Genomic DNA, 14,995 nt, shown 5'->3' on the forward strand with positions numbered 1-14,995 from the left:
ATCGGGCAAATGACTCCTTGGTGGAGTTTAGAGGAGTAGGGTTCAGAGCTATCTTCCCTCACTCTGGTACACGATGGACGAAATCGGTAGTATGGTCTAACTATTAAACGTGTGTTGGGTCGGCGTAAAAGCTTTACCACCAAGTAAAATAAAAAAAAAACACATGCACACAAGTGTACGAGCTGCTGGTTTTTATGGTTTATATGGCGATCATGCTTCGGAAGAACAATGGAGTGGTGAAGGACGAAAAGAAAATTATCATGAAGTGGAAAATACTGAGAAAAGCGTACTGGAAACGACTATACGCGCTCTAATGGAGTGCCTCAATCTCAAATGTCGAGAGTTCTACTTAATCTCATCCTGAAGTCTTACCAACATATCTAAGCTGAAATAAATTGATATACTGAACCTGGTACTGAACTATGTAATCGAAACATTAGTGTGTAGTCTAGTCTAGTCTAGTCTACACATACACAGCCAATACATGTAGGGATCCTGGAAAATTGCAGGCGTTCGTCCACATTTTTTCTTGTCATTATTAACGTTTGTGGCACATATGGAATATGACACAAGCATTAAAGCGGCCAGGCCAACTGTGCAGCGTACAAAATGAAAATGATTCAAAATTATACGGCAATCAAATTATTCATTTAATGAAGAATTTAATCAACGAATCATTTTGAACCTTGAATAAGGAAGAAACGTGGACAACCGTACACAACCGTTTCAATTTGATAGGGGTTTGATAAATCGTTGGGAGTGACTTGGCTAAGAAGGTTAATGTCACTCCTTTGGTTCCGGGTTCCTGGGATGGGGCTGGGGCAGAGGTTATTAGCCCTGTCCTGGCTGATGAGCCAAGGTTATAGCGCCTTTACTTGCTCTCTGAAATGATAGAGAAAATTGCCCAAAACGGTTAGTTATTACTAAACATAAAGACAAAAGGCAAAAACGCCTAAACAGCTCTGAAAGCCGAAAAAAAATAAAGTCCAACGAAAACATTTTTTTGTGGGAATATTTGAACAATAATAATAAATTAAAACGATCTAACCGGCGGTGAAATTGCGATCCAGACTACCCAATTATTCCGCACAAGTTCCTCTTGCTACTGCCACCAACAACGAAACACGTTTGCGAGAGCAAATATGCTGCTATCGGTATCCCAAATAGTTTAGAGCCGCTTCCGGAAACAGATTTGTAGCCTTCCGCCTTCCAATGTTTTTTTCTCCACATGTTGAATATAAACCACCACAAATAATCTTTTCTTCCAGAACCCAATTTTCACCGCGTAAAATTTCTCTTCTTTTGTTTTTCCAAAAAATGATCTTAGCACGACGATTTTATTCACGAAATCGTTCCTCACAGTTTAATTCTACGACAATATTTCACAGTTCAAATAAAATTAAAAGGGAAAAAGTTTTGAAGTCTTTGGAAAATTTTACGAGAGCAAAAAATTTTCGCGTCTGATTTGTGCCTATGGCTACTACGATCCAAACCGTGAGCTGCGCCATTAATCCTATGTAATCGAAACATTATGTCGTTTTCGATTGAGAACCTAGAAACTAACCCAGGTTAGTTGCTTCAAACGAACGTTTTTAATGAAACTGAGTTGGGTTCTCGCCAAACAGCGGTGGTGTGAGCGAACCCGAAATATATTTCAGGTTGGAACCCAACCCGGTTTTCAGTTCAGTGGCGCATAACCTAGGTTGGAAACTGGCTTCAAACAAACGGTTTGACAGCGGTTAGGTCCGAAACTGAGTTAGTTTCTGCTTCAAGCGAAAACGACATTAGTGTATTCAGAAATGAAATTCAGCTCACCTATCTTCGACTCCTAACCCCGTACATTGGATTAAAAGTTTTGAAGTATAATACTTCTAACGATTCAATGTAGGAGCTCTGTTTCGCAATTTTTGGCTGAAATTTTACCGGATTTTTAACGTAGATATCTGCTTGTACAAAACTTTGTACTGGATGAAAAAATGGATTTGTGTGCTATCTGATTGAGAATATGTACAGCAATTTTATAACTATTTACGTAGAATATTGTACAATTATGTACTGAACATGAAGGAAATTTTTTTTGTAAAAGTAGTTATTATCTGCGCAATGATTAGTCCATACAATTTGGCCAAGCGGGCATGTGTTGCTAAGACTGCCTCAACACTGAGTTGAGATAGGCTGAAAAACTATCAATGAGCAAGCTTCGAGATAACATCGGAAACTATCCAGAGGCAGTACGCCTTCAAAAAGTCATATCAAAGGATCACACAAGGGCATGTGAAGAAAAGCGATGGTTTTCTCATAATTGGCTATAATGAAACACTATATGTTCTAATAAACACCTACTTTCAGGGGTCGGTTGCGAAAGACGAGAATTCGACAGTGATCGACTCCGTCCTAACAGGACTTGCGAGGCATGACAGAAACTGGCCTATCAAATTTTCTCACCATCTTTAATTAAATGGGTTATCAACACCTTCGAACCATACAAATCCCCCGACCCTGGTAATATTCGTCCAATATTTCTACAAAAATCGGTAAAAGTAATTCTTCAGTAAACTCTTCGGGAAAACTTGGGGTCTCAAACCGCGGTTGGCTAACGGATCCTACACGACCATCGTTAGACAACAATTAACTCATTCCTCCATTGTGTAGTTGCCTAGTCTAGTCTACACATATACAGCCAATACATGTAGGGATCTTGAAAAATTGCGTTCGCCTACAATTTTTCTTGTCAATATTATTGTTTGTGGTACATATGGTATGTGACACAAACACTAAAGCGGCCAGGCCAACTGTGCAGCGTAAAAAGTGAAGATGATTCAAAGTTATACGACAATCATATTATTCATTCAGTGAAGAATTTAATCAACGTATTATTTTAAACCTTGAATAAGGAAAAACGTGGATAACCGTACCGACCGTTTCAATTTGATGGGTAGTTGATAAATCGTTGGAAATCACTTTGTTAAGAGGGTTAATGTCACTCGTTTGGTCCTCGGTTCCTGGGATGGGATAGAAGTATTTAACACTGTTTTAATGAGGTCTAGGTTAAAGTGCCTTTACTCGCTCTTATTCCTCCATTGTGTAGTGGCCTAAAGATAAACAAAAAACCGTACAAACTAAACTAACTAACGTTCAGAGGCTAGCCTGCCTCCCTATCACAGACGCTATGAAATCAACACCCACTACAGCAATGGAAGCCAAGCTTCATTTACTTTAATTGCACAAACATGTTAGGGGGCAGGCGAAACTTGGCTCTGAGTGCTAAAGGGTAAAACCGTATTCGATAGAGTTCTGATTATAGTAAAGAAAATGTACGTGAAGATTCAGAAGATAGTAAAAAATGCAGTATTCGTATTAACAGCCTAAAGTGTAGGTATTCTACTTCTCTTCGGTTCACTCTAACATTTCCCACCCATCTTTTCTAAACCGAAAAAGAAGTTTAGAAAAGATGGGTGGGCTGCTGTTAAAACCTCTATAATCGAAAGAAAAAAATCCCCTTATTATTTCAAAAATGCTTAATTGGATATATTTAATATAGGTCACTCATCCAATAGCTGAACTTCATATAATTTTATCTTTAACTTACCGATCAGAAAGACATAAAGAGTACAGTACAGTGAATGCATATTTTGGGAAATGTAATAGTTGCTAACCCAAAGAGCTATAGGCTTCATCAGTCGGGTTATTATTCCTGTGGAAGTTAGTAATCAGTGCTGTTTGCTGTCTCGTGTTATGATTGTATTGTGTGGCAATTTTCCATTCCCCTACCATTCTTTTCCCCTCCTCTTCCAGTAGCAAACAAGGAAATTACGAGACGGCATTCCAAATCACAAATCTCCGATCAACATCGGAACAATTTCTATCGATCCAATTCATTCTGATTCCTGATTTCTGAAGATGGTCGACAACGATTTTTAATATTTATAATTAGCATCATTCTAACTGGAACCAGTCAAATGGGTCTTCTTATCACATGTATATAATTTTTCCGTTGGCTTTTGAAACAAACATTACCATTGATTTATCATCCGCTCTAATTTTCCTGGCTTTCCTAATAGATTCTGTGTCTACATCTCAATCTCAATTATACGGTAAAAGTTCCATCCATTGATGTGCTGCGTGTTCCACTTCGATCCGTAATCATCTATTGGTTATATTGATTCATCCACAGACAATAAAAACCGCTTGAACAGATTACCCAAAACCTTCTCATGTAGCACACTCAGCAATTGATCATAAGGTCGATGGGATTGGCCCAAAAAAGGAACCAACAATCGATAACCTTTCCTTTAATTTCGTTACAATAACGTTGACGGTTCTGATGAATTGTGTGGTAGATATGAGATTATCGAATGGCGTTAAGGGAAGGGCGCGCCGATGTCGAGGTAAACAGCAGCGAAGCCTAACTCAAACAGACAGGAAAGCTCATACACCCGCAACGGCAGGAGCCTTTTTATTATAACAAGGTACATCACCATGCCGACTGTTTACTCCTGAATAAACAACCAGCTGTAGGTTAGAATGTGAAAATGCATAGCTCGCTCGTCGAACCAATTGGAACTTCGTAACAAAGAGCCTTCGGTGGATAGATGGATTACAGACGAGCTTTCCACCATCAACCATGTATGACACATGATTGCTTCTCAAAGCGCGGTCACTGTTGGTGTGAAAAGAGTGTCAGAGTGTTCATCGAGGTCGTTCCGTGTGCACCTAATTATATCCAGATTGTAGTTCAAAGGAGAACGAAACCATGTTGATCATTGTAGTTTCTCGGTGGTAATCAATGGATTTGAATGCAGATTTTACAACGTGATATGGTCGTTGTTTTGAGTATTGAATGTTGATGGAAACGGTATATTGGTGTATTATCGACAAAGTGGAAAATCTCGCGCCAAGTTGCGCAAAAAATGCAAAGGAATTGTTGGTAACTGCAATCTACGAAGCACATGTATATGGGATGTATAGCGCACAATTGAAAATATGTATGTAGGTATCTTCGTCATTGGTATACTCGTCTATTCACGGTGATTTTAATTAATAATGATTATTGTTCCAACAATCTGTGCCTTTCGCACCAGTTGAGTTCGTATACTAGCACGTAGAGGTTTTTCGATGGGATAAAATGGTAAGGTACGGATGTTATGAGCTGTTTTCAGGTTTGTAAAATATAAATCAATAAATCTAATTGGATTCAAACATATAATCAAACCTCAATCCCACTTATTTTATCGAAAGAAGTGATCAAAATTTGTTTGATCGAAAATCAACGAAAATGAAGTAGTAGTTAGTGGAAGTGATGGGTGAGCGTTTAGAGCAACTAAAACAGAAGATGTAAATGGAATGTTGTTAAAAGATAACAAATACTCAGTTTTAATACGAGTGTATAACAGGTACGTGCTGAATGTTAGGTTAGTGACCGTAGTGTAAGTACAAAAGGCCTGGCGCAATGGGTTGCAACACAAGTCAGGAGTTGCCGACCTACAACTCCCAGATAGATAGCAACAACGTTGATCAACGAGACGAGCTTGCGGAAATATTAGACGGGGATGTCGAACAAGGTAAGCGAAGTTAACTAATTTTGATTATCATGAATACTCAAGTTACTTTGTCTGTTACGTTAAGTTACGTCCCGGAAAATGTCCCGTTTTTTCCAAAACGCTTATTTTATTTCAAAATATCCATTCATAACAAAACACGCATAAGGGTCGATTTCTTCACCCTCGCTCAACGTTTAAGCCAGGTTTAGCGCACTGGTAAACTTGGTTTAAAAGTGAAGCGAGGGTAAAAAAATCGACCCTACATGTTTTCGAGTCGTGCTGCTCCATTGTCACAGTGCCTGTTTCAGTTTTTAATGTAAACCAGCCCATGAATCCTTGCGAAAGGTTCAGTCTTACTCAAGTAATGCAAATATCTGATGGGAAACGTACACCTTTAAACACCCAGTCAAGAGGAACTGGGAAATTGTAAGCTATTTTAATTTCAATATTTTGGCGACTTGCCGTCTTCATTTTTTAGCCGTCCTATGCTCCCTTAAATCGCCCCAATGTCCCAAAATGCAAATTTTTTATAGCTCCCGCCTATATGAAAATTGTGAATAATAATTATTTTCAGATTCTCTATGTACATGCATGGGAAATTGTTATTGAACACCAATAGCGTTTTCGTTTTCTCCTGGTGCTACACCGCCTCACAGTGGCGGCTGTTCAAACAAAAGTCGGACAAAACCTCAAATGTTACCTAATTTGGCTGAAAATCACAATTTAAGCTAATTTTGAGGTGCTGAGCTCATTTTTGATGTCAAAAGTCGTAAAATATTAAATGCATTTTTTCATACAGTGTCATTGAACCTTTCTTATAACTATGATCCCGTTTTCATGATAGATTTTCCGTTACTGTTCACCAATGTCAACAATATCATAAAAAATGAAGAACACTACTTAAAAACCATTGCACTATGGTCCTAAAGCTGTATTTAGGAAGACAAAACTGTTTGCGTCTAAACCGTTGGTTTTAGATATATAGTATCTTCGGCAAACTTTCTTAGAACTTTCTTACCGATTTTTTTATATTAGTTGAATTAGGGTGGTTCTTGTGGTTAGGGTGTTCAAAGTATCAACTTCTTAGATATGTAAAATTCAGCTACATAATGTTCTACAAAGTTATAAATCAATCAAATTGAAGCAACTTTCCTGAAGAAACTATGTGGCTATCTCTAATGGTTCATGTGCTACGATTTTTGCAATATTTAAGGTAGGGTGGCTCTTTAAAAATTGGTTTTCTATTAATATCTTTTTATGTGTTAATTTCTCGCTAATACTTTGTTCTATAGGTTTTTAAAACTTTTGTAAATACACATTTTTGCCGAAACAATAAAGTTTCTATCTCTTTTGTTTGCATAGTTACAGGCGATTTTCAAAACAAAAATGTTTTTTTTTCAAAGCTATATATCTTCCAACATTGCAAACGGATTTTCAATCTTTTAATTTCATTTGAAAGATCGAAACTTTTGTAGTTTTTGGTGAAAAAACTGCGAGAGCGTTATTTCTGTAAAATAAATAATTCATTTTTGAAAATGGTGTATTTTTCAACAAAAATCGTTCATAACTTTTCAAATAGACGAGATAATAACTTTGTTACTTCAGCAAAAATCTTCGCCATGCAAAGTTCTAAAAGTGCTGCAAACAAAGTATTTACGATAAATCAATGTATGAAGTGCGAAATGAAAAATAGTGATTCTAAGAGGTCACGTTTTCATCGCTCAATCTCTTATGGTAAAATCAACTAAGAAATAGTCAATGTGTGTTATAATGAAAATCTATTGAATATGTGACACTGTTTGAAAACACAACAATTTACCGCACAACTACATGTTAGCGTGAATTCACAATAGTGTTAATAGCGTACTATAGTAAACTCTAAATAAAAGTTATCTATTACGGGGCCAATAAAGCAAGTACCGTCATCATGCATTATATAGATGCTAGGGAATTATGCTTTATGAGTTATTTTAGCAACCAAAATATATTTCAACCATAGGGTCTGTTGATTAAACTATACAGCTGAATCATATGTTGGTTGTTTTCATGTAACTTTTAAATGTTTCACAATATCGCCTTGATGTCAAAGAGAAAGTTGCAGGAAAGTTTACGGGCCTTTTGAAAAACCTATTATTGTTGATGGAGAAACGCGACTAACTTATGAAAAGGTCGTAATAAAACAAAATAATTGTGTTGTTAAAACAAAAGTTAAAATATCTCGAGAACTACTACATTTTAGAAAATTTTTGTTAAGAGCATTTCGATTTAATATGGCGTTTAGAATCATATTGTACTGCAAATAGTAAGAATTATAAAAAAATGTCAAGAGTTGTTGTTAGGAAAACTTTTTTATTGAAAGCTTCTCCAGGATCCAAATACACTAAAAAAGTTGCTTTTACGTCTTTAAAACGATAAACATTAAATTTTTGACATTTTTTGATGGGGTAACGCGAATAACTTTTAAAAAGAGCATAATTACACGAATTGTTTTTGAAGGAGCAAAATTTCAAATATCTCGAAAACTATCGCATTTTGGAAGATTTTTGTTAAATGCATTTTGATTTTAAATGGTGCTTAGAATTATATTCTGTAATAGAATTACAATTTTGTATGTCTATTGGTATGAAATTTAAAAACATGTGCGAAGTTATTGTTAGGAAAACTTTTTTATCGATTTTTTCTCCATCATGCAATCACATTCAAAATGTTTCTTTTCTCTTTAGGTTTTTGGTAACAAAATATAAAAAATTTAAAAAAATGGGTTTTTTCGCAATTTAAATTTTTATCATAAATTTTTGTTTTTTTGAAAAATTACACATTTTATTCAGTGTATATTTTTTCAGACAGAAGTATTCATTCCCTGTAACTCGTTCTAAGATAGTTTTGCTGTATAAAATACAATAATCGAACAAAAAATTTTTGAAATTCATACACGAAGAAACGTTTACGCCCTTTTGAAAAGTTGCCCTTGAGTCAAAATAATCTTATTACCTGTCGAAAATATTTAGTCTTGCATGACGGTGAAACGTGTAAAGTTTCATTGGAATCTAAGATGGTCGGTCACGATTTTAAAGATTTTCGGACGGATCTTCGTGGAATTCCTCTTTTCTAGCAGAAGAGCAGGCCACTAGACGTATTTCATTCCTACTTCTGCTAGAAAATGCAAAACCAGTGCAATCCACTGCCCCGGTGTTTTTCAATGAAAAACGACATTAGACATCATATAAAATCAATTGTGACCACCGAAGAAGAGTAAACGTTGATTACATATCGTAATCAGCCTCAAACATGCGAACATTGCATAAATCTGTCACCTCCAGATTTGACCTGCGTCGAAAACAAGACTGCATGGGCAAAAGGAAGACATTAACAATAGCTTGTTGGCAGCGAGGAACAATCCGATCAGCTTTGCACAGGTTCTCAAAGCTTTAAAGACCTCTTCTACCCGAGTTTGCGTCAACGAATCGGATGCAAATAAAAGGAAGTGCACGGCGCTCGACTCTGCCAGGAGTAAGGTGGGGTAAAAGTGCGAGTGGGGCAAAAGTGCGCATAGGACTGTTAGAAGCACAGAAGCGCTAGAACCTGGCAACTCTGTATGGATTTAGTGTATCATTAAGTCAACTAATCGCACATATAAGCATGAAAGGTTTGAATATAGTGGCTTGAAATTAAGGTGGAAGGACTATTTTTCGCTGATTTGATATTATTTTTTGAATTTTGGGAATCATAAATTGGCTGTTTGAATAAATCAGGATCTATAAAACTACAGTACCCTAAAAATCTTCAACATATGGTTCGTTGCGAGATATATTTGATTTGATGAAAAAAATTCAGTAATTTTCGTAACAATTGAATAAGTTAAAAAACTGACAGTGGGATAAAAATGCGCATAGCATATCCGCCCCAAATCAAAAGACGCGTATGAAGCTTTTTATATAAAAATTGAACTAATTCTTCCATGCTTTAAAGAAGGGACCAGCATCTTCAATAACTGCGAGCTCACCGGTCAAATCACGACTGATATGAGCGGTTTAGGAACAAAAGCATCAGCATAACTGGTTCCAAGGAAAAATATAGAGTGCCGACAGCTCAGAGTAATTAAAAAAGAACCAAAAAAAACTATGAATATGTAAATAAAGATGTATTTCCAATATAAAACGCATATTCGCAAGAATTCTTGCAGTGATCTACCCAACTATGACAAATAATGATGTTACCAGGGGTGACAATTTGAACATTGTCTAAAAGATGAAACATCCAAGTTTTTTCAACATAAAGGAAAACTGAACAACATCAACCGAGGCAGAGGGAGGTGTACTTTTTAGTTATGAAGGAAGAGTAAGAGGGGATGGATATCCTAAAATTGATTAGTTTAATTTATGGGCGGAAATAAATCGGCTATTTAAGCTGTGCGCCCCGTGCTATGCGCACTCTTGCCCCGACCATGGGGCAAAACTGCGCATTTGAGTATTCATAAGAAAATAACTATTTCTCGGATTACAAGCAAAACCAAGAGATATCTAGTATTACGTTTTGAAGATGTGTGATGAGAGTATTAATTTGTAATCATGCCGATTTTCTAGTGCTTTTCTACCTATAGTTATTTTACGAAAACTGTTAGGTGCGCACTTTTGCCTCACCTTACTCTACAGCATCTTCTAACCCAGCAGCCACCGAAGCCTCTTCGTCAAAGCTCTTCACAACTGCTCCGGGACTCATAAGTGGGGAAATGGAAGGGGTGGAATAACACGAAATCGACGAAATCCCTATCAGAGTGAAGTAAACATATCGGAAGCAGAGCCATCATGTACTACAGACTAGAAAAACTCTAGTAAGAGAACTGCGGAAAGAAAAACAGCATTTTTGGCAACGTATGCCCCGGTATTGTATGGCAACACGTCCAATGTTATAAGGATAGGCAATGTTCGATTGGATTCGTTTTTTGACAGCTAAACGCGAATCCAATCGATCCAAAATGGAGTCACCGCAGTTCTCATTCTAGAGTTTTTCTACTACAGACCAACCCGATAAAAAAAACTGGACACATAGTCCAATTTATGACCCAATCTTCACTGTCAATAATTCCGTCCACTCAAGTATGTCAAAGGCGCCTCTTGATGCAAATCCTATCCCTGATGTGGAAGTCTCTGAATGCAAAAGTAACGATCCTTCAACTGAAAACATCTCGTTTCAACCGGCGAGACGATCAACTCGTATAAAAAAACGAAAACTCTAACCTTTCCTTAAAATGTTTCAATGTTCTTACTAACGTTGATTGCTCGAAGAGAGGTACCGCGATTGCGTTAAACGTACAGCGTAGCTTAGATTGTAGAATTATGACTGTGAGAGTAGGCGATTCTGTCACTATTTGCAATATTTATGCACTATCAGGTACACAATACTCCGCAGCACGCGCAACTCTTTCGAAAATCGTTACTCTTTTACATACAAAACTCTGCAGAGCATCTTCTGAAGGGTGGGGGGAATTTTAACTGCGTTGTTTCCGCCAAAGATGCAACTGGTACAAGAAATATCCGCCTCATTCTCAAGATTGGTCATAAGTGGAAATCTAAGTGCTGAGTTTCCGATAAAATGTCCAGTTCGTCTGGGCGATCCGTCCAACATGCATTTTTGCGTTTTATACATATACTCGCTGCTCGAAAATCTTCGATCCATATGCTCAGATCCTTTTAAGTTAGTGGTGGGATATGCGGACGATTATCATAGTCACGAACGGTGCAAAATTAGAAGAAATCAAACGTATTTTTGATGATTTCGGTCGGTGTTCAGGAGTTGTTCTAAATCTAAACAAAATCACATGTGTAGTTTTGGGACAGCAATGCGAAGCATTAAACTCTGGATGGAATAAAAATAAGGATTCAGTAAAAAAATTGGGTATCACATTTTTCAATTCTCTCAAGCAGACAATTGATTTTAATTGGGATGACCTTTTCAGGAAAATATTAAGATTAATGTGGATGTTTAGGTCGAGAATACTCAGCATCTTCCAGAACGTGGCAGCGTTCAATACTTATATAACCTCAAGATCGTGGTTTATGTCATCGATTATTAATATCCCGAACGCTCAAATAGCTCGGATGACTTCACAGCTGGGGCGATTCATTTGGGGTAGATATCCTACCAGAGTGGGAATAGAACAGCGTGCACTTCCATTTGACAAAGTGGAGTTGAACTTGCATCTTCCTTTCCAAACGTGTAGAGCTCTCTTAGTAAATAGGTATATACATCGCAGAGATTACACTCCTTTGCGTTGCCTCTCTCAGATCGAATGTAGAATCCTCCGAACATAAATGGCATCCCCTCGATCTATTCATGCCTTAAGATAATTGCTAAAGCACTTCCTTGCACACCTGTACAAAAGACGCGAATGCACGTGCGGCGTAAAACCTCTTTAATAAAACAAACCAACCAACCAATACCTGCAAAATACCTCGATAACTGCTCTTCTGTAGTTTTACAAAAGTAGAATAAAAACACAAAAGATCAACAAAAAAAGTTGGACAAAAGTTTGGAAAAATCTACAAAACAAAATCCTGTCCTCGGCAAAAAAATCTACATCATACTTATTACCCTAATAAAAAAATTGCCCATATAATGCAACGATTCTACATATTGTTTGGATGATACCCAGAACAGGTCGTTAGGCTCTTGAATCATACGATGTTTATTAGGCTAATCAACCAGAAACTTCAAAACGAATCTCTATTGTATAGACAAAATCGCGTAAATAATGACAGATGGCAACACTGTCCCACTATAGAAGAAGATCTAGAGCATACATTTAGCGTATGTTGGGAAATGAAATATCTTTGGAATCATGTTCGGATAAAATTGGAGAATGTTCTGAACCATAGAATACTTACAAATATATTGTTACTCCTTATAAATATAATTCCAAAGATAAAAAGCAGGGCTCTAAAAATAGTTATAAACTATGTAAATTTTATATTAGATGTTAGTAACACTCTGTCAATAGCTTCACTGTAGTTTTTATTAACCTGTAATTGCTCTTTGTTAAAAAGATATTATTGAACTAATCAGATCGAAATAACAATATTTATAAAAAAGGGTGTCCCACATCAAATTGAATACTGGAAAAACGCTTTAGAAAATAACCCATTGGGTTATTTCTCCAGAAAATTTGGGTAGAAGTAGTTTAGAGTGTATTGTTTACACCGTATTTTTATCGTTGTCAGTTTTTCGAAAATTGGAAAAAATGGCGTCACCCGAAAAGCAATGTGGCGAATTGATTTTTCGCAAGCACCTGGGAAATCTTCAACTTTCTCATTGGGACATCGGAAACCAACTCGGATTCGTTCAGTTAACGGTAAGTCGTGTGATTAAACGTTACTACCAAACTCTGAGAATCTAACGGAAGGAGAAATGCGATCAGAATGGATATTCTATTAGTGATCAGGATCACAAGTGTGTAGTGAAAGCGTTTGAGTGGAATGCTTCGGTCAGGGATGTGGCCAAAAAATTGAATCTGTCTAAATCTTTCGTTCAGAGAGCAAAGGACCGGGAGGAAGCACAAACGTACAAAGTGCAGAAGGCTTCAAATTGTGGGGAATGGCAAAACAGGGTGGGAAAGTCGCGGGCCTGGTAACTGTGCATCCAGATGCTGACAAAGCCTTATTGGCTCATCGTGGATGATGAGACTTACGTCAAGGCGAATTTTCGGAAGCCTCCGGGGTCGGTCCAGCGATGTCTGAAAAAAATGAGTGACATTATTTGACACATCCCAAAAACAATTTTGCTGAAAAATGGCTTGTACACTTAATTCAGTTCGGTAATTTCCGCACAGCTGAACAATCGGTAAATTTTTTCAACTGATAGCCAAAAAATGGCCAAAAAATTGAATCTGTCTAAATCTTTCGTTCAGAGAGCAAAGGACCGGGAGGAAGCACAAACGTACAAAGTGCAGAAGGCTTCAAATTGTGGGGAATGGCAAAACAGGGTGGGAAAGTCGCGGGCCTGGTAACTGTGCATCCAGATGCTGACAAAGCCTTATTGGCTCATCGTGGATGATGAGACTTACGTCAAGGCGAATTTTCGGAAGCCTCCGGGGTCGGTCCAGCGATGTCTGAAAAAAATGAGTGACATTATTTGACACATCCCAAAAACAATTTTGCTGAAAAATGGCTTGTACACTTAATTCAGTTCGGTAATTTCCGCACAGCTGAACAATCGGTAAATTTTTTCAACTGATAGCTCAGCAAAGTGGCGTTAACTTACTGATTTTCAGCGATATATTTACCTAGTTTGTTCAAAACAAACGTCACTTCTACTGAGATCTCAGTAAAAGCTTTGTTCGCTGAGTGCTCGGCTGCGCAAAACTCGGTAAAAGTAACGAAAAAAGCTGGGATTCGGTAGAACAAGATTGAGTGTGTGGTTCTTGTTCAGCTTATTCTCTCGTATCAAAGGCTTGTTCAGCGTTCGTTGTTACATGTACACATACACATGGACATTTTCCGATCAGGACCAACTGAGTCGAATGGTATATAAGACCCAGGTCTACGAGCCCCGGTTGAGAGCTCGGTTTGCGGCGGAATAAACACAACAATGAATCTTTTGCAAATTCTACAATATTGTAATCCCTTAAGTCATGTCACAACGATTTAAAAAAAACTCAATATTCAATAAAGAGCAAAAATATGCGATCTTTGAAAAATGCCTAATATTTGTACAATTGGAAGGTAAGGGTTTTGGCAAGAAAAAAAAATTTGCGAATTTTTTTAGAACTTTGGGTGAAGTGAATTGACGAAAACCAACTAACCCCTACGTTGAGTTTTTGTGAGATTTTTTCAATTAAGAGGGTTTTTTACTTGACACAAAAATTGCTATTTTTCAACAAAAATTCCGCCATTTTATGAGTAAAAACCCCCTTAATCAAAAAATTATTTCGAGAACTCAACGTAGGGGTTAGGTATTTTTTACGTAGAATGTGTATGCAAAATTTGAAGGAAATCGGGTAAGTAGTTTTTGAATGGCACTTAACACCGCAAATCGTGTTTTTTCCAGAGTTGTTCCACAAAAATCTTCGTCGCCGAGTCGTATGTCGATATTTTTGCACGAAAAATTCTCAGTATGTTACTGAAATCATACATTATAATACATAAAAGTTTTGGTCATTTTGCTTCACCCAAAGCTCTAAAAAAATTCGCAAAAAAGGGATTTTTTTCCTGCTGAAACCCTTAACAACCCCCCTCCCCCCCTAAAGTATATATTTACATATTTTGTGTGTCCTATGATTGGGCCCACCTTTATGAAAGACAAACTATCCTGAACCGCGCGGTCGTTCTCTTGTTGGATAAAAAAGCTTGGAGTGCGCAGCCGCGATTGTCGCGTGTTGCTTGAGCATATTCGTATCAGAGCGGCTATCTCACTCACTCGATTTGCCGGCAACGTACACAAATTTGCCCGTGATTGGGGTT

At 37.3% G+C, this 14,995-nt stretch overlaps 1 protein-coding gene across 1 annotated transcript in view; it reads left to right on the top strand.

Moving 5' to 3' along the window:
• The first annotated feature begins 5,421 nt into the window (after positions 1-5,421).
• The window catches only part of LOC131692215 (neuromodulin), a 250,941-nt gene continuing 241,367 nt past the window's right edge, over positions 5,422-14,995 (top strand). Inside the window, exon 1 of the mRNA XM_058979128.1 lies at positions 5,422-5,561. Within this exon, the coding sequence (XP_058835111.1) occupies positions 5,450-5,561 (112 nt within the window). The 5' untranslated portion in view covers positions 5,422-5,449. The remainder of the gene's footprint in view (positions 5,562-14,995) is intronic.

The sequence above is a fragment of the Topomyia yanbarensis genome, chromosome 3, assembly GCF_030247195.1.
Source record: "Topomyia yanbarensis strain Yona2022 chromosome 3, ASM3024719v1, whole genome shotgun sequence".
Taxonomy (NCBI): domain Eukaryota; kingdom Metazoa; phylum Arthropoda; class Insecta; order Diptera; family Culicidae; genus Topomyia; species Topomyia yanbarensis.